We start from the raw sequence: 19,893 nt of genomic DNA on the forward strand, positions 1-19,893 counted from the left end.
AATACAGCGTGTTGGAGGAATACAGCGTTCTCCTGCAATGGGAGGCAGAGGCACCGCAACGTTCGCTAACGTTAGCTTCTTGTACCATCTGGGGTCTGATAAACCGTAAATTCATGAAATTCAGTGTCCACAACGGCTTTCGTCGCTATTGTCACTTTGCCTGAGATTGAGTGACAAGTGTACTCGCCCTGTTGTTTATTTGGTTGATGACGTCCCGTTAGTCCCCAGCGGTGCGCCGCTGCTACATACTGGAAACCCTGTTGTGTGTCTGCCCTATTTCTGATACCGTGGCGGCAAAATTCAACATGGAAATGAAATCAACATAGAGGAAACACTGACTTCCATGTACGATATGTAATGCACCACCATACCACATATGATATTAATGGCGAGCCAAAAACAGTCGCGGTGCTGTTGACGTTACACTTCCTCTTAGACAAGCAGCCACAACGGTGGTTTCTCTGCCCTGATGACTGACTGACAGGCTGAGCTTGCAAGGCAAGGCACTTTTATTAATGTTACTCTGAGTGAGCAGTTTTACCAGAATTTTTTAATTTTGATAACTGTTTTGATTCAAAATGAAGGTGGAAAATAAAAGCTTTGTGTTTTTAATGTATTTTTGTTGATGTTGAAATGGATTTTAAAACATATGGTATCGAAAAAAGTATCGTTGGGAATCTGTATCGAAACTAAGGTATCGATATTGGCACCGGATCGAAAGATTATGAACGATACCCAGCCCTAAAAGGCATACATTCAAGTAATTTGTTGTTTCCGGTAGCTTGTTTGTGCTCTACTGCAGTGCTCATAATTTAATGATTTGACTTAAACCAAAAACCTCAACACTAATTAAGTCCTGTCCACCCTTATCCTCTGTGTGTCTGCATATGTGCGTGTACACATGTACATATCGTTGCATTTGTCTGCATGAGTGCTGTAAACTGCAGCTCATGGTTTCATTTAGGTTTTGTGATTGACATGTGAATAGAGGGGGCCCTGCGGCAAAACCCACACCAGAAATTTAACCCACATAAATACCACTGTCTCTCTATCTCACACACACACACACACACACACACACACACACACACACACACACACACACACACACACACACACACACACACACACACACACACACACACCAATGAAACCATCACTGTGTCCACTAACTGAGATTGATACTACACCTCGTTCCCACACTGTAAACCCTGATACCCTAGGCTTGCTACACTATTACTGTCTTTGATTAGAGATGATATTACGGTCCAATACCTGCAGCCTTTCACACTGTCAAAGCCCTGAGGATGGTCATTATGGTGTTTATATTCTGAATGTAGTGTGGAATCTGTTTTGAAATGGGGATTTGCGATGACAACCTCTGCTCTCTTAGTGTAAGCACACTTGGAAGGCTGAAATTCTTTTCATAGTGAGCTTATTTGACTAACGGAATGATAGTAACCGTCAAACGTAAACTATACCGTAAGTGTTTGATCAACATGTCAATGGAAGATTCAAGCACACTCGTAGTCACAAAATCCAACACTCAAAAACTCCTTTTTAATAATTAGATCAGAAGTTAAGTTAGAAGTTAATTGGGCTAGGTTAGGGTCATGTAAATTGTATCTCTCCATATTCATATGTGTAATTCTTATTCAATGCTAAATAGTGATCTCTCTTCCTGACTTTCTTTTTTATTTCTTTGTGTAACAGGAGACTCTCCAGCAGCTGGTGATGATGCCTTTACCAAACATGCTGGTACTGGGCCGGAACCCTTTGTCTGGTAAGTGTCAATGTACTAAACAATACAACCACAACGTTTTACAGACTAATACTTTGACCAGTTCTGTGCAAGTTTTAATTTGAGTGTGCTTGGCCTCTAAACATAAGCAAAAAAAAAAGTATTCATATCTGCTCCAGGATACTTCTCTAGATCAGTCACATGAGCAGCAAGCGTCCGTACAGTTCATAAGGAGGACACATGCAATTTTGCAGTGCTTTTGTCGCTTTAAAATGCAACAATAGACCTCCTTTTAATTATACATTGCTTTGATGTTTTCAAGTGACTTTCTCTCTGGCTGTAGATTTCATTTTGCAGCCACTTCTTTTCTTTTTCTCCATGTGCTCGATAATGACTGCCTATTTGACCGTCCTTCATAACCCACACATTTAAAAATGGACTTGATGGCAGAATTAAAAGGGACTTAGGCTAACAGAAGAACTTGAAAAATGCTGGGAAATGGACCGATTTATGGTTGGTTGGCTGATTGGTTTCAAAGAAGAAAAAACCCATTTTGGTCACACAAAACTGTTGGTAATGTTAAAATGCTTTGTGACCCACATTCTTAGCCAAAATGCCTTTTAATATTAAATATTCAAACTATTGATCCTAAGAAGGCATATTTGGATCATTTGACAATATTTGGATTCCTTTTAACATCACAGGCTGCAATCTGTTCAGGAGGGTAATGATAGATGGCAGAATTATAGACCATTTTAAGTGCAATCTCATACAGTGGAAAGAGACAAATGACTTAGTGAATGGGGTTGAATGTTGCTATTTACCCAAATATGTCCTTTTATTATAATAGCACTATACAGACCACTGTCTTCTGACCGCATGTTTCATGCATACCATTCTCAAAGAATGTGATTATAAGAAGATGATTCTCACGGGTGACTCAAAGATAAATTGGGGGAACAAAACATGAAAAAACAGTATTGCAAAGTAATTCCTAAGAGTGAGAAGCATAACTATACTTCTGCCATTAGTCAAATTGAATGGTCCAATTTGCTAAACAGTTGTTGCTTTAAAACATTTTTGACCGGGCTTAATAGCGTCACTACGTTCTTTTTATAAGTTTAACGTTAACCACAACGTTTACTTCTTTGCCATGGCTTAATGAAGATCTCAAAAGAGAGAAGTCTGGAGATTTCTTTTATCTATTACCTGAAGCGTTGCATTCATTTAACCATTTTATAGCAAAATCTTTGACCTTCCGAACCTAGCTATTTGATACTGTATGTTTGATCAGCCGTAGCGCAGTGTCAAGTGTTTGCATTTCATTCAGCTTGACCTCTGTAGCCTGAACTGCTACTTGATATTCCAATGTGATCTTGATGAAGCCACTGAGGAGAGTAGATGACTAGGGGAAGGCCATTATTTTAGATCACGGTGTGCTGGCTGTGGACATGAAAGGGTTGTATGGATGAAAAAGAACTATGTGATGAAAAAATGCTTCCTGCCTCCCAGCCTGTATAGATCAATTATTGGCACAATAGCCCCCACTGCAAAACATTTGCTAAAACCACTTCAAGGCCTTTGGTTGTTTTTACTTTTGGAAAAGAGTGCCCACAGAGTCATAGCATTTGTGTGCACCTCTTCAAATGTAATCATCAGCTCTTCAAAGTGAATTGTTTCCAGCCTCAGCTGGCAGAGCATGTTGATATTTGTACCTTTTTTATTTTTAAGCAGATGAAATGGCTTCTTAATCCCTGTCCTCCCTCAGCTACATTTGTCACACTTTCACCACAGCCATTGCTGTTATTTTTGGCTTTTCATCACTTTTCAATGGTCACAGTTACCTCTTTAATTTTCATACGGCCCCACAAGGATGAAGGGTAAATAAACGGACATCAGCAGACTGCAGTGAGTACACACACTGTTGTGTTTGACTGGGTTTCTGTTTTATGCAATGAAAACATGGTTGTTAATTTACCTTAGCGGTACAAACAAATACACCACTGCTCTGCAAAATACACAGTAAAAACATATTTTTATAAGTGTTTTTGAATGGGTTATTCTAAGTATTTGTTCTACCACTAGTGATAACGACCATCGGCAGCATACTCCATAACTCCTAAACAGCTTTGTTTTGGCGATAGAATTTAATTAATTCCTCTCAGTGCTGCTTTCCATAATAACCCAGTCTAGCAATTTTGAAGCCAATAGGGAATCTTTCATGACAGAACTCCCAAAATAATGTCTACTGTTTGGATTTCAAAGCAGTGCATTTCTGAAGATCTACTGTGCGTACAGCAACTTGAAAATCTTCCAGATCTACACAACAGCCTTACACATGTCTGAAGTGAATATCAAGTCGACCAAACACCGACAAGAGTGGAGGGCAGCTCCGGGCAAGTGGACCAGAGCAGGCAGAAAGCATTAGACGGCATTCCTCAGGGTTTCTTTTGCCCTTTACCCTCTGGCTTGTCAGATAATCAGTCAGTCAGTCAGACCAGCGGTGGCTGTGGAGTCTGGATCTCTGGCTCAGCTGCTGCCAGCTGAAAGTCATTGGCCATGTGGCTTTTATTATGCTCTCATTAGGGGGCAGGGGACGACTCTGCATGTGTGTGAGTGCGTGCACGTGTGTATGTGTTTAGTTGGTGGATGGGGGAGGGGTGTCTTCAAAACGGTGAACAGTGGGAATGCACTGTAGTACCCCCCCCAGGCTCTGATTTACTTTAGTCTGCCTTTACGTACATATAAACTGAGATGCACAGGCACACGCGCTCTTGTGCATGCAAGTTGTGTTTAGTAAGTATGCTTGCATGCACACACACTCAGCATGTCCTTTTTGTTTAGTCGGTCTTAAAGCCTGTGAATTTGTAAGCGGTGATCTGTTCTGATCTTCTGAAAACTTAAAGTCCTTCCCTCTCACCCCAAAATGTCAGATGTTGGTCTGTAGCTGCTTCACTCAAGTTTCTTGCAGACTACAAAAAGACTACAAAAAAACCTCATATCCTCTCGCCACTACTACTGACGGAGAACACTGCACCTTTGACAGATCGCCATATGCAAATTTCAGATGCAGTCTAGATTTTTGTTTATCTTTTTATACATATAAATAAATGTAAGCATAAATATGGCCAAACATATGGATGACACAAATCAAAATGGAGTTTTAGATAAACACAATGAGCAGAAATAATTTTAAACCATAGCAACAAGTAACCGGACACAAGACAACTGTTGACAGCTGACGGAAAGTGTGTGTGTGTGTGTGTGTGTGTGTGTGTGTGTCTGTGTGTGTGTGTGTGTGTGTGTGTGTGTGTGTGTGTGTGTGTGTGTGTGTGTCTGTGTGTGTGTGTGTCTGACTTTATTCGGAACTACACAGTGTTCCATGCAGGCAAATGTTTTGTGTGTTTATACAGTCTGTGTTCACAGCGTTGTGATGTCCATTGTCTCCATAAGAAAGAATAGAATAGACAGGATTGTTTGTGTGTACGAAGATGTAGCCAAAAGTGCTGGGTTGGCTAAGTTATAGACTGAAACAATGAATATAAACAGGAGAAAATGCCAATTTGACCAATATGTTTTCTTTGTGTTTTATCCTTTTTCTTTGTTATGCTCATTTTTAGCTGGTTGTATAAAGGCAGACTGTGTAGCGTGCACTGTTGCTCATGACACTGACCTCCGCTCCGGGCTGTCTGTCTTTGATGTCACTTGACACTCCATTTGTCTTATGAAGCACAAATGCCCTGAAATAATCTGAAAGCAAGGTTCAGCCAACTCTGTCCTCTGCTCCAGTGAGATGGGCTGAATATACTCTGGCATGCTGTCCAAGCAATATCAGATTGCTTGTACCAGTTTCACCACTGACATGCAAGTCATCGGGTCCTCAATGACTCTTTCATCATGGAAGAAGAGAGGGTTGAAGCAGTTGATTGCACATGTAAACAGGCACACATTTGTTTTAGTTTTTTATTCACTCACATCCTCACACAGATAAACAATGGCATTGCAGGAAGAAGGGTTAGTCACTGTCCGTTTGACCTCTTGTTTCCTGCTGGGAGGATAGAGCAGGGAGGAGGGACAGGAGGTGAAAAAGGATGCCTAGATGAGTGAATGCGGGAGGCGCAGATGATTTGTAACAATGTTGAAGGAAGGAAGGATGGGTGGATGCGTTTAGCTGGGAATAAATGGATGGATGAAATGAGTGTGTGTGTGTGTGTAAGAGGGGAGGAAGAGAGGTAGGGAGAAAAGAGGCTGGTGCGTCTCCTTTTAAGCCGCCTTTCTGCTGCTGCTGCTGCTGGAGAGAGATTTCTCTTTTCTATTTTCAACCTTGCCTCTTTGCCTTCCTCCTGCTCTTTCTCTCTTTTGGTTTCTCTATTTCTATATCCATCCCTTGTGTTTGTGTTGCTTGTGCTTTGTGGTGCTTTCCCTTTTTTTTGCCTCTTTTCCTTTCATCTCTCCCTCTTACCGTTTCTCCCTCTTGTTCCCCCTCTCTAGCTGTATAAATTATTTATCCTATGAAGGTCCTTATCTTTTCTACGTTGCCTCAGTAGATTTGCTGAGCTAAATCCCTTCCCTGACTCGTGGCTCTAATATTCCTTCCTATGGCTCGAATAGTGTATTAAGCCCTGCAGCTGCAAGCAAGAATTAAGTTTTATCTACAGTCATCCTTTTAGGCCCTAATTTGCTCATATTCTCTCTATATGCTTAATATGTCTTTTTATATCATGAATGCAGGTGCTAATGAGGAATTGTCTAGTGATGACTAAGCAGAAAACCGTGATTGATAGCACACCATCAAAGCATGAATGGAAAAAGGTTTTTCTAAAGTGGATAGATAAAATGCAAGAAACTCAGTCTTCAATTGAGTTTTTCCAACAGTGTCCCATTTAACAACCATAAAGCCATGTAATTCATGTCTCGGTGCTACTTTTTACAATCAGTCGTCTACAGATGCAGTTATTTGAGCAAGCTAGTTATGGCTGTTGCAGGAGTGGACCTCATTAAGATACACTATGCTTTAAAATAAGTAGTTTGACGTCTGACCACGGTGGAAGGCAAACGTGTTTTTATCGTTGTTTAAAACAGCAACACTCAAAGTCTGCGTCCTAGAGAGGAGTGAGATGCGATAATCGTGGGGATTTTATATTCAGCCGTTCATAGTGTTGCACTCGGTTGACCACACAAAAGATTTATTTGTGATGTCCTACTCATCTACTGGAAAGTTTCACTGAAGCCTAGCAAAAACAAAATTCACCATGTTTCCTTGGCTGCAGTACAGAACAAATGTAATTACAGCTGAATTTCCATATCACGATAGACAAATCCAAACATTATCCAGTCTTAGTCCTAATCACATAGAGAGGAAAAAGACTGCTGCATAGCCTCAGTTTTCCACCAGCTCTAAGGCAAAATAACATGCTGTGATATCACTGATTGGGCCATAGCCAAAAGTACAACATGATCAAAGTGCGGCGCAGCAGCAGGTTTCTTTCCCTTATCAGTGTTGGCTTGTCCTTTTAAACTCCAGGCTTGGACCTTTGATCAAGTATTAACTGTCATGAGTATATTTAGGGTCCAGAACCTCAAAGATTATGATTTAACCTGCCACATCGTGACCACATGGAGGTCTCGATTGCTAAATAATACATTGACGTGTGTATCTCCATTGATTCAAGAGGAATGAGAGAAGGGAGATTGATTTGGGTGGAGGATTCTGTAAAATTGATAGATCCTCTGTATTAGCATAATAAGCTTTCCCAAAGGAACAGCCTGGTCGTCTGTTTGCCGCTCACTAAATTGGTGCTTTACACAGACAATCTGATTTCTTTCTCCAGCATTTGTGATAATGTTGAAGTAGTTTTATTCATCTCATTTGATTTTCATTTAAAATCATTTGGAAAGTCCAACAAAGCATAAAGTCATGGATCAAAATTGTCTTCCAGTACGCCAGCCATTTAGCTGTTCCTGCTGTGATGATTGGCCCATTAAACTGAGAGCCCACCCTACACAGAAAACACGCTGTCACTAATCTGGATTTATTATTATTAGTGCCGGACAGTGTTAGCACTCACTACCCCCTGGGCAACGTGATGAGCTGGCTTAACACACACACACACACACACACACACACACACACACACACACACACACACACACACACACACACACACACACACACACACACACGGGTAACACACACACACACACACACACACACACACACACACACGGGTAACACACACACGGGTAAACACACACACACACACACACACACACACACACACACACACACACACACACGGGTAACACACACACACACACACACACACGGGTAAACACACACACACACACACACACACACGGGTAACACACACACACACACACACGGGTAACACACACAGTCCTAGTATAGACACAACTTGCATATACCATACCACTTAGTCAGTGTAACACACACAGGCACCACCTGGTTTACTGCTGTTCAGCAACAAATCCCACAGATGAGCTCAGACCTGTTGAGCATGCTAGCAGCTGTTTGTGCGTGTCAGTGGTTTCTGCCAATATGTCTTAACATGTGGAAGAGAACTGTAAGTGGAAAACTCTGTGGCACTGTTACTAGAGGAGGGGGTTTTATTAGGGGAAAATTGTAACAACCTAGGAATTTAAGTTAATTGGTATGGCTAAGTAAATGTGGGATAGATGGATGATTGTTCCAAGGTGGCACCTCAAATGTGACCTAAATTTTTTTAATTTTTTTTTTTTATTGGAAAATACATTTGAACAGAGCAAGCACAGGAGTAAGAGCCCACCTGCCTAGAAGTCACCTGCTATAATTAGAGATGGTCCGATACCATTTTTTGCTTCCCGATACCGATTCCGATACCTGAACTTGCGTATCGGCCGATACCGAGTACCGATCCGATACCAGTGGGTCATGTATTTTATTATGTTTTAACAACTGTATACTACTATCCCTGTATGGATGTGATATGATATAACAACTGTATACTACTATCCCCGTATGGATGTGATATTATTTCTATCTTTGTTGTCTGTCTGGCTCAGGTTAAACTCTTTGTAAAACATGAACAAACACAAACAATGAATGTCGTACAACTTTCTTTTATTCTCCAGTTTGACAGTCGGTTATAACGGAAAAAGAACATAAATAAACTACTTTAACGTGGATTTTCTTTAGGGCTTTATTACGTGGTATCGGATCGGTGCATAAACTCCAGTACTTCCCGATACCGATACCAGCGTTTTAGGCAGTATCGGAGCCGATACCGATACTGGTATCGGTATCGGAACATCTCTAGCTATAATCTATGTAGTTGTATAGCTCTAACTGCAATGGCAATGTTTAATTACAAAGCACTTTTTAAGACTTCATTGTAAGGAAGGGCTTTACAAATGTAATCAAGTAAGTTATTTCTCTTCATCAATCACCAGATCTCTCATTTTGCAGTAAAGTGCTTGAGGCAAAGGTTTCTACTGCTATCAATAAAACCCATTAATAGAATTTATTCATTAACCTCCGTGTGTTTTGACTCCTTCTTAAACCACAAAATCTGATTGAACAGAATGTCAGACAAGACAAAACCGAAACAAGGCTACATTTAATGGTTGCAAATTGTTTGGTTTTGACAGTCATTTTGTCTCATGCAGACATACTTTAAGCGGTTTGGCTGTAGTTATAATACTCTTTATCTTTGTTTTGTTTTCTTTAGAGCAAGGTCTGGAGGAGATGAAAAAACTGTTGCTGCTGCTACTAGGCTGTGCTGTCCAGGTAAGAGCACAGTTCAGTGTAAATCCAGTGCAAAGAGAGGAACATGGTCTTTGTCTGATCTCTTTAACATTACAAAAATGTCTTTCTCCATCTCTTCTCCCTCCTTCCTCTGTTTACAGTGCGAGAAGAAGGAAGAGTATATTGAACGTATCCAGACTCTGGACTTTGACACCAAAGCTGCCATAGCATCCCACATCCAAGAGGTATTTCTTCTCCATAGAAAACAAAACTGGAGAGAATTAAGATATTTAACCTCCTAGACCTCCTTTAGCTCAATTACATCATCTTATGGACAATATGCTAATAGTGGAATAATGAATTGATAAATGTACCAGTCTGACAAGGTGTTATGAATGCAAAATTTGTTCTCTACATCAGGGACAAAATCTTGTTATTCATGGTATTATGTTGATTTTAGGTGACTCATAATCAGGAGAACGTAGTGGACATGCAGTGGTTGGAAAGTGGGGAAATGCCTCCTGAAGACCTGGACAGCCTCTCCAGAAATCTGGCTTTTCACCTCAAACGCCTGGTGGATGAGAGGGACACACAGCTGGAGGTAATGACCTGTGTATGAAGATTGTTATAGCTTTAATCCTTGTCGGAAATTCTTTTTATTTTCTAAAGCAACGTAAGCCAAATGGCAATAAACAAGGCCGCGCTAAGCACAACTAGGAGAGTGTGGAATATTTTGTGTGTTTTTTGTTTTCTCTTTCTATAGTTGTGGGGGGGAGTTTGTCATGAGCGGATACGTGTTTATAGAGGTTTGTTACAGTTCTATGAACAGAACTTTGCTAATGAAAATGATAGGCTAGTCAGCACTGTGTGGAAACTTTGCCCTTTTTTTGCCATTACCACAAAAGAGCAGCCTCAGGAAGGAAGGGGGTGTGTGGGGGGGGGGGGGGGGGGGGGGGGGGTTTGGGGTGTGTGTGTGTGTGTGTGTGTGTGTGTGTGTGTGTGTGTGTGTGTGTGTGTGTGTGTGGGGGGTCATTAAATTAGTTCCCTACCCATAGGGTGCAGATGCCCACAACTGATATAGCTGATCTTTTTGTGTTTGTGTGTCAGGGGTTCTAATAGCCTCCAGATTATCACTATTTAGTCCAGCCGCTCTCAATTAAAGTCACATTTCCTATCACAGGCAGTAGATCAAAATAGGCTGTGTGGGACTGTGGATGTACTTTTTGCCCTAATGCATGTGTTCTAGTTTTGCATGGTGGGGGTGCTATGGGTGGATCCATGGATCTACTCTCTCTTTTCATCTAGTCCATGCTAGCACAATTGTTGAATCCTACTTCTAACTTTGCCATTGTATGAAAAAGCAACACTAGTTCTGTACAGATTCCCCCAAATACAAATCCAAAAACAATTTTTGTGTTTTAACACGTTTTGTAGTGGGTTTTCTTCCTGAGTCTGGCTTTGAGGAATCAAAAGTTAGCTCACACAGCCTGGCTTCTATTAATGAGCTTTTGTACTCCTATACACAGCTAGAAATTTCACTGCCTGCTCCCCCCATGCAGACTATAGTGGAGTTAACCCAGGAGAGAGACTGTGTGCAGCTGTCTCCACTGGCTCCCTGTCCGACCCAGTCTCCCGGTGACTCCCCCAGTATCAGGAGGACCGAAAGCCGACAGCACCTCTCAGTGGAGTTGGCTGATGCCAAGGCCAAGATCAGACGCCTTCGACAGGAACTGTGAGTGCCACGTCGTTATCGTTATACTATATACTATACGTATTACAAAATACTGAAATTGGGCAAAGGGGACAGAATGCAGAAAAACCGGAACTATACCTCCATAGTTAGCCATAGACAAGCTCAAGAACTACATACAAAAAGGTAATTTTCTGGAATAAAACTACCCTAATCTTGTTTGCTACTGTAGTTGCCATTTTTGCTTGTTTTAGTGCCATCTGTTTCAATCTAAACTGGGAACTCTGATATCGTCATTGGCAGTTCCATGATTTTTTAATCAAAGGGAATCGGAGCTTCTGTCGTCAGTGTTCTGAAAATACAGTTTACAGTGTCTATACATCCTGGTTATGAAATGTCTTTCACCATGAATTTGAAGAGTTGTGTTCCATAATTTGTAAATTTAAAGTTCTCATATATGGACTGCAATGTTTCCCTTATAATTGTACAGTGAACCCCCGCCAGCCCAGCTAAATGTTTTTATTTTTTATTTTTAAATGTCAAATCAACCACCCCCACCACCAGAAAAAAAATCATTATGGTACTGACAGGAACTCAGTATGAGCGTGTGCTCTTAGTTGTTATTGGTAGTTTGAAGCATGAGGCTTAATACAACAACGGAACTCAAAGTTGTGATGTCATACTGCAACACACACACACACACACACACACACACACACACACACACACACACACACACACACACACACACACAGAGTCCAAGAGAGCCTCACACCACATCCCATCACTCTCACAAACCTTGGTGAGGCATTTAAAATTTTGCCTATGAATAATAGAGCTTCCTTTTTTAAAGTGCTATAATCCCTTTCCAGACAAAGGCTTAATGGTCAACACGGATCACTTAGAAGAAAGGGAGCACATTCTGACAAGGGGAAGCATTTAAATGTTGCACAAACATTACATCTAATCTAAAAAGACCGGCTGGCGTCATGAGGTCGGGCTTGATACTGAATGCTTTGATAGAAACTGTTTTGTAAGAGGTGTTGCTAACTTCATAGTCTATCCTTGTATTTTAATGATGGTCTGCATCAGGTCCGATAATGTGTAATTCTTTCTTCATGGGAATCCTTTGCATGCTTGAGTGGATCTGATTTCCAGACAAGAAGACTATTCATCACCTTAGCAAGTAGAAGAATGTATTTTAGCACCTAGTGATCCTGATGATTTGGAAATGGCCTTAGGTCATATTTGAATGTGGTATCATTCTGCCCCTTTATTTTGCAGTAGATATTGTTCTGTCTCCTTTGACCAATAGGCAGTGGCATGTGTGAGGTTTTAATGCAAACAACTATCGATTATAACTCGGAATTGAGTTCAGGTCACTCTCTGCTTGGTCATATGAAAAGAGGGAAAAGCATCTCTCCTTGAGTGAGCCTAAATTCATTTATTGTAGTACTCGTGCTGAACAGGTCTGACGTTCATCACTGTAGACATCTCCCTTATACTTCCTTGACCTATATTATGACTATTTCTTCATTATATCTAAATAGGGCTACAAAACAACACCCGACAGGCCAATGAGTTATTGTTTGTTGGTTGCCATAGTATTATTTACTTGTTGCTGTGAATGACCAGGGATAAGGGACAAAAAGGGCTTGATGGCAGTCTGAGCTGATGTGGTCTGGTCACATAATTGCGGTTTCTTCTTTAAGGCAGAATAGGAGTGTGTTTATTGTGTCTTATTGTGTAACCATAGCCGGGAGTTATAGTTCAGTGTTCCCACAGTGGTCGGTTTGTTAATGTTTCTATTAAAGCTACGGAGTCTTGTCTGCTTCTTCTCCTCCTGTTCAAGCTCAGACACACACACTGCATTTATATATGGAACACATTTAGAGTCCTATTAGAGCTGCTTTTCCTTTTTCAGTCTTTACTGAAATCCTTGGTAAAAACAATATTTTGTACTGCTTTCTTTCATCTGCCTCTAAACGTCTCTTATTGGCTTTACTTATAGATATATTGTATCGGGGTTGTTTTTCAGCACAGTCAGGGATATTTCACAACATAATTGTAGCAATGGCAAATCTTCACCCATTAACCGTTAGTAATGTCTGGGTTTGGGGTCAACCAGCATATACAACTTCAATGCCAGTAGATCATTAACGGCTACAAATCCTAATTAACTCAGTGAGATGAATGGCAGGAATGTTCTGTAATGCTGGAATTGCACATTTTGTTCTAGACTGATTGTTAGTATTTTAAACCAGTCCGCTGTATTGAAATCCTCATTTAAACAACGCATGTTTCTGCAGGACTAATTAAGACATTATAAACATTAATTGTTTACTTTTAATTTATTGTAGGTAAGGGAGATTTTTTTTTCATTCGTCATGTTTGATGATGTTTTTTTTAATTTTTTCCCTAAGGAGTACAGGTACATCCCAATGTTCCATACTATTATAGTTAAGAAACAGTTCAAAATATTACAGAGGAAATGTTTGGTAATGTTTATCACAAAAGCTGCGTTTTATATATACAGCACATAGAAGTATGGGGGGGTGTAGACACATGTGAGCTGTTTTTGCTGTTGATGTGATATTCAATAGCTTACAACAGCATTTATTATTCTAACTTCATATTTAATGTATACACTGTTTGAGTATTAAAATACTTTTTGGTGGTTCCCAGAAAGACAAGGACCTGTTTTGTAATAGGGCAAAGATTTAGGGTTACAAAAAAGTATTATAATGTGTCTAACTGGGTACCAGTACATGTACTAGACTAGGAACAAAGGTTGCATTAGTTTCTTGGCTTTTCAAATATAGCAGTGCATACAAGGCATGTAAAACCATTAACATAAGCAGCAGAGCCAGCTGCATCCATAACATGAGCCCAAAACTAATCTGCCATGCTAGAGTTGACAGGTGTTTAGAAAAGGGGAGTTGCATGGGGACGGGAGGGGCTACAGGAGGTGAAGGGGGTTAACTGATGAAACAAAACCAGAAATGGGTAAAGTAACATTGGGCCTGCATATCAACTACAGCTTCCTAAGCTGTGGGAGGAAGGAGGATATAAATGAAAGAAAAGAAGATGTAAATAAGGGTGCCTTTTTTCTTATTGAGATGCACCCAGAGTCTCCAGAGAGCTGTAATCAAATAGGCCATCAGATGTTCAGTGGAGAGGTTACACACACACACACACACACACACACACACACACACACACACACACACACACACACACACACACACACACACACACACACACACACACACACACACACACACACACACACACACACACACACACACACACACACAGAACAGCATCTCAGGAATGCAGTCGTTTTCCTTCAAAGCAGTTTGACACATTCTCCCTCTATGGTAGGAGCCTGGAGAATTTGCACGCACAAATGCACATATACAGCAAATGTCAGGCTGCCCGATTTTGCTGTCACCTAAACAAATGGATTCAGGATCGTGTTAGATAGCAAGACCCTACTATTGAGAGTGAAAGATTGACATTTAATTCTGTTTTGTACCACTTGCACAACCAAAACTTTATTCTCTCCTTTTCTGATCTTATGTGTTGTAGAGGTTTCTCCAGAATAAGGGTTTAGGGGGCAGATTTGCATATATTTACCCCTGAAGGTAGTCACAGGGTGCTATCTTTTCTTCAGTTGTTTTTAACTGCTGTCTTTCCCCTTTCTGTTTGTTATTGTGTGTTATGCCGAGTGAAGGAGGTTGTTTATTTGTAGCAAAATTCAAAGCAGGACACATAAAAGAGTGTGTCCCGAGTCCTGATCATCACAGTTCAGACTCCAGACACAATTGGCTATTTTTACATAAGAAAATGGGTTGGTGGGTTTATTGATGTCTTGAAATCAACATTTGAGTTGCTGATTTTTATAACTTGCTAACAAAGGCCAATGAAGCCTAATGGAATGTTGCATTTGCTATGATTGAATGCTGACTCAATAGCCTCCAAATAGTAAAGTAAGATTGCTTTTAAATATTTTTAGTTGAGCCTTTAGTTCACACTTTAGTCTGACTATGTAACCCAGTTTAAATGCTAAAACTGTATACTCTTGCATGATTATAGCAATCATTTACTGAAACAGGCCAAACTATTAGCAAAATGCCAAACTAGAGACACTAAAGTACTGAAAGTAAAGTTAAGATGGTGCAGCTATTCAGGCACATTATGTAAAATGTAACTATTCTGTGCAACTATGTTAATAGGTCACTACCATTAAATGGTTTAGCTGCAAGCTTTGAAATGGAAACAGCCCTAAAGGACTGTCCTTGTCTGAATTGGTACGCACACATGCATGCACACACAAAAAAAACTATTTGCAGTGTTAATCCTAATGACACAAGCAGAGACACATAACATCATATTTTTCTTGCTTTTTTGCTGCAGAGAAATATGTATATTACTCTACCTCCTGGCATTCTTTCTGTCCTTCCTCTCTTTAGGTTACATCCTCTGACCTTTTTTTCCATTTTCTCCTTTTTTTTTTTTAACTCCTCTCCCTCCCTGCCTCTTTTTCAGAGAGGAGAAGAGTGAGCAGCTTTTGGACACCAGGCAGGAGCTTGAGAACATGGAAGTGGAGCTCAAAAGGCTTCAGCAAGAGGTAACTCAACAAGTCACAGCGATCCTCACACCTCCACAACACGGAAACATTCATATGACATCATCATCTCCCCTTCACCTGCTGCTCCCTCCTCTTTTTAAGTACATTGTTTCTGCAGTGCTGCCAGGCTTTAATCAGCTACCTAGTGACTTAGCTCATTAAAGGCTATTACAGCTATTTTTAGCTGAGCAACAGGCTCACATGGCTTTTGATTTGGAGTGGGCGGCAGGCTGACTGGCTGGCTAACAAATGATGCTGTAAACAAGGTGGGTGAGTTCACAGCATGGTGGATGTGTGTGCGTGTATGTATGCATGCTTGTGATAATTGATAGTGTGGATAGAGTTTGTTCAGTTCTTTATCTGTTTATGTAACAGACAAGACTTAGGCTGTTAGTTATTCATAGATAATCTAGTAGTCCTACAAGATTACAATCCACTGACTTGTAAAACATCTGTAGCTTTTGATTCATGATTGTATATCTGTTTACATATTTTTTTCATGCGAGTCCTCACTTATCCATACACTTGTACATATGCATATCCACATATCCACATATTCATGCTCTATATTTGGCTGTCAACTCCTGCAGAGCTACCAGTTACTGTCGGACGCTCGGTCGGCTCGGGCCTACCGCGATGAGCTGGACGCACTCCGAGAGAAAGCAATCCGTGTCGACAAACTGGAGAGCGAGCTGAGCCGATACAAAGAGAGACTTCACGACATTGAGTTTTACAAGGCCAGAGTCGAGGTACACAACTGAACGCACGGAGCATTACTTCAATCCATGAAGACAGTGTTCCTTAAAGGACACCCCCGGGATACTTTGGCATCATGTAGCTGACATTAAAGGAACCAGCTATTCCTTGAAACATACACAAGTCTTAGTAATAATAGTTCAAACTGGCCATGTTATGAACAGCATGCAAGCAACATGTGACCAATATGTGAGCCCCCAGCGGCTGTCCATACTGCATAATCTCATGATTCAATTTTTTTATTTTTTTATTTATTTTTTATTTGCAACTGTTTGCTCACCATACATACATAGTATCTACACCATTTAAGTATTAACTTTATATATTTTTAACTATAATCATTATTCTAGACAACCCTTTGTATTTGGTGCAAACCTTTTTACAAAGCTAAAATTTCTTTTTACTACTGCTCATGTTACTACTGATTCTAGTAATACTACTGATATTAAAAGTAATAATAAAAACTGTCTTCTCAAAAATAATGCTTTTGTACTAGCTTCAGTGTTTTATGTTTTGTTGTTCAACTTGTATTCTCTGCTGACGTGGTGGTTTCTGTAGGAGCTGAAGGAGGACAACCAGGTCCTGTTGGAGACTAAGAGCATGTTGGAGGAGCAGCTGGATGCTAGCCGTACCCGCTCCGACAAACTGCACCTCCTGGAGAAAGAGAGTCTGCAGCTCAAATCCAAGATCCATGACCTGGAGATGGTGAGATGACAGGTTTATAAGATCAGTGTGATGAGTGTTGGAGCTAGACAAGCTGGGGTTCAGTGGTAGGGGTAAAAACAAAACTGAGTAAAATGGACAGGGGCTGTAATTTCAGCAGTTGTGTGTTCATCATTTTTTGTTATCTCCAGGAGCGGGACATGGACCGTAAGCGTATGGAGGAGCTGTTGGAGGAGAACCTTGTGCTTGAGATGGCCCAGAAACAGAGCATGGACGAGTCCCTGCACCTGGGCTGGGAGCTGGAGCAACTATCCAAGACACCAGATCTGACTGAAGGTAAGAAGAAGATGGAGCCAAGGATCTTTCTAAAAGCAGAGAATGAGGAAAAAGTTTCTGTATGTTGACCGAAAGTTAAAAAAAAATGGAACAAATAGGAGTGTTAAGGAAAGGACATGGAGTTAAAATATCATCCAGTTTACAGTCATCGGAGTTGAACAGGTTGAAGACTTCACAAGGCCAACACACCAGGCTTTGCTTATTGGCTCTTGACCCTGGCATCATCCCCATGGCCTTTCTGTATTTGCCAGCCTCCACTGTGTATTTCTTGTCACTTTGTTAAATCCTGTAATTATATTCAGTGGCTCTTGGAGGATAATCTGTGCGTTTGGATTATAAAAGCTGTTAAGAGGTTTAACTAGCCAGGGATCTGGATAAAGACTTTGTGTTGTGTGTTTGTTAAAATGACACTTTAAAAGCTTTAAGACATGTGAGGTTAGACCCTTGGGCGTTGTGTTTATTTTTTGATGGATTTATTTTTCTGTGGTTTAGACTTGGAACACCAAAAGTCTAAACATAACTTTGATTTATTTGTTAGTATTTGTTAAACCATTGATGTAGAATCCACATCTTCTTGCCGTCATTGAATTAGCCCCTCAGAAGTCTCTGGGCGAGGAGGTGAATGAACTGACCTCGAGCCGCCTGTTGAAGCTGGAGAAAGACAACCAGACCCTGCTGAAGACTGTGGAGGAGCTCAGAGGAGCAGCCAGTCAGGACACCGTGACAAAGCTGGCCAAAGTCAGCCAGGAAAACCAGAGACTGAACCAGAAAGTAAGCAATGGACTGTGTATTTAAGTGTTTTTTTTTTCTGGTTGGGTAAGGGTTAGGTTAGTCTCACATTGCCTAGTCTCGCTTTGCCAGACCCTCCTCCAAAGCGCACTGAAGGAGGGTCTGGCCACTCCACATAGCATTCGCGGATGGGAGCAAAACATGCTCTGGTTTATTTGCATTTCTTTAAACCAATCAGAATCGTCATGTGCGGTGCTAAACTCCGCACAGAGCTGCTGCAAAATAGTCGTGCGAGAGAAAACTCAGAATGGACAGATAGTCTAGCTAGCTGTCTCACTTTCCCCTGCAGAGATCTGAGGAGCAGTCAACAATAGTCCTCATAAATCTACCAAATTTAAAATTCCACCACAAAGAAAGCAGAAGGAAATGGAAAATGCATGCATCCGGCAGAATAACCTGCAGCACCGAGCAATCCCGGAAGTGGTACGCAAAGGATATATACTACGCATTGCCAGATCTTCCTCTACAGCGCTGCGGAGGGGGGCCTGGCTACTCCACATAGCATTCCGGGATGGGAGAAAAACGTGCTCTGGTCTATTGGCATTTTTTTTAAACCAATCACAATTGTCATGGGCGGCGCTAAGATCCGCATGGAGCTGCTGCAAAATAACCTCGGAAGGAACTTGTTTTGGTGGACTCATAAGTTATTTTAGTCGTGCAACAGAAAACTCAGATTGGACAGATGGTCTAGCTAGCTGTCTGGATTTACCCTGCAGAGATCTGAGGAGCAGTTAACCATAGTCCTCATTAATCCACCGGAGTTTAAAATTCCAACTCAAAGAAAGTGGAAGGAAACGGACATCGGCGAAAATACATGCATCCGGCGGAATTTCCTGTGGCACCGGAGCAATCCCGGAAGTAGAACGTCGTGGATATAGACTAGGATTAGGTTGACCGTTTTTTTTCGAGAGAAACATACCTATTACGTAAATTTGGTCAATGGAAAAATTACACACACCGATATACTCTTCTAACATTTCCTCATCTCTTAAATGCTTGTAGATTATTTCCAATACAAGTGTACATGTGAACTCTTAGTTACGTTTTATTTTTTTTTTCTTTCAAGGATTTTTTTCATAAGTGTTTCACTTTGCATCCTCGGTTGGAATTGCAGTTTAATTTTCTGCCCCTCATCAAGGTCACCACCAAGATTAGCATAAAGGACCAGCACTCCCACATACATGATATATCACCCTAACACTTAAGCTTTAGGCCTTTTCACACAGTGAGAGTGAAAAATAAAAGGAGAAAGTATAAAGAGGGGGGGATAGGAGGATGAAAGCAAAGCTGTAAATCCAGTCAGCCCTGCATTGCCTTTTCTTTTCCAGTCTTTGACACCCGAATGCACCTCGCTAAGAGAAGTCTCTCAGCTATTTTCAGAAACATAAGCCTCTCTCTGTGCTCTGTAAATAAAAAGCATAAAATTGTGTTTTTCTCTCACAAAGGGAAAATCAAGAGTGAGAAATGTATTTCAGAGTGACTTGAGCTCTAGAGCCGAAACACATTTAAATGTGAATACAGCTCCTGGTAGACTTGAACAA

General features: G+C 40.9%; 1 protein-coding gene across 6 annotated transcripts in view; it reads left to right on the plus strand.

Moving 5' to 3' along the window:
* Positions 1-19,893, plus strand: part of ccdc88ab (coiled-coil domain containing 88Ab) — a 67,678-nt gene that overhangs the window by 24,435 nt on the left and 23,350 nt on the right. For all 6 annotated transcript variants that reach the window (XM_028603017.1, XM_028603015.1, XM_028603014.1 and 3 more), the window contains 10 exons: positions 1,714-1,783; positions 9,469-9,527; positions 9,647-9,730; positions 9,946-10,086; positions 11,045-11,217; positions 15,727-15,808; positions 16,399-16,557; positions 17,123-17,269; positions 17,419-17,563; positions 18,156-18,334. In XM_028603017.1, the coding sequence (XP_028458818.1) occupies positions 1,714-1,783; positions 9,469-9,527; positions 9,647-9,730; positions 9,946-10,086; positions 11,045-11,217; positions 15,727-15,808; positions 16,399-16,557; positions 17,123-17,269; positions 17,419-17,563; positions 18,156-18,334 (1,239 nt within the window). The remainder of the gene's footprint in view (positions 1-1,713; positions 1,784-9,468; positions 9,528-9,646; positions 9,731-9,945; positions 10,087-11,044; positions 11,218-15,726; positions 15,809-16,398; positions 16,558-17,122; positions 17,270-17,418; positions 17,564-18,155; positions 18,335-19,893) is intronic.

Source organism: Perca flavescens, chromosome 17 (genome assembly GCF_004354835.1).
Source record: "Perca flavescens isolate YP-PL-M2 chromosome 17, PFLA_1.0, whole genome shotgun sequence".
In the NCBI taxonomy this organism is placed as follows: domain Eukaryota; kingdom Metazoa; phylum Chordata; class Actinopteri; order Perciformes; family Percidae; genus Perca; species Perca flavescens.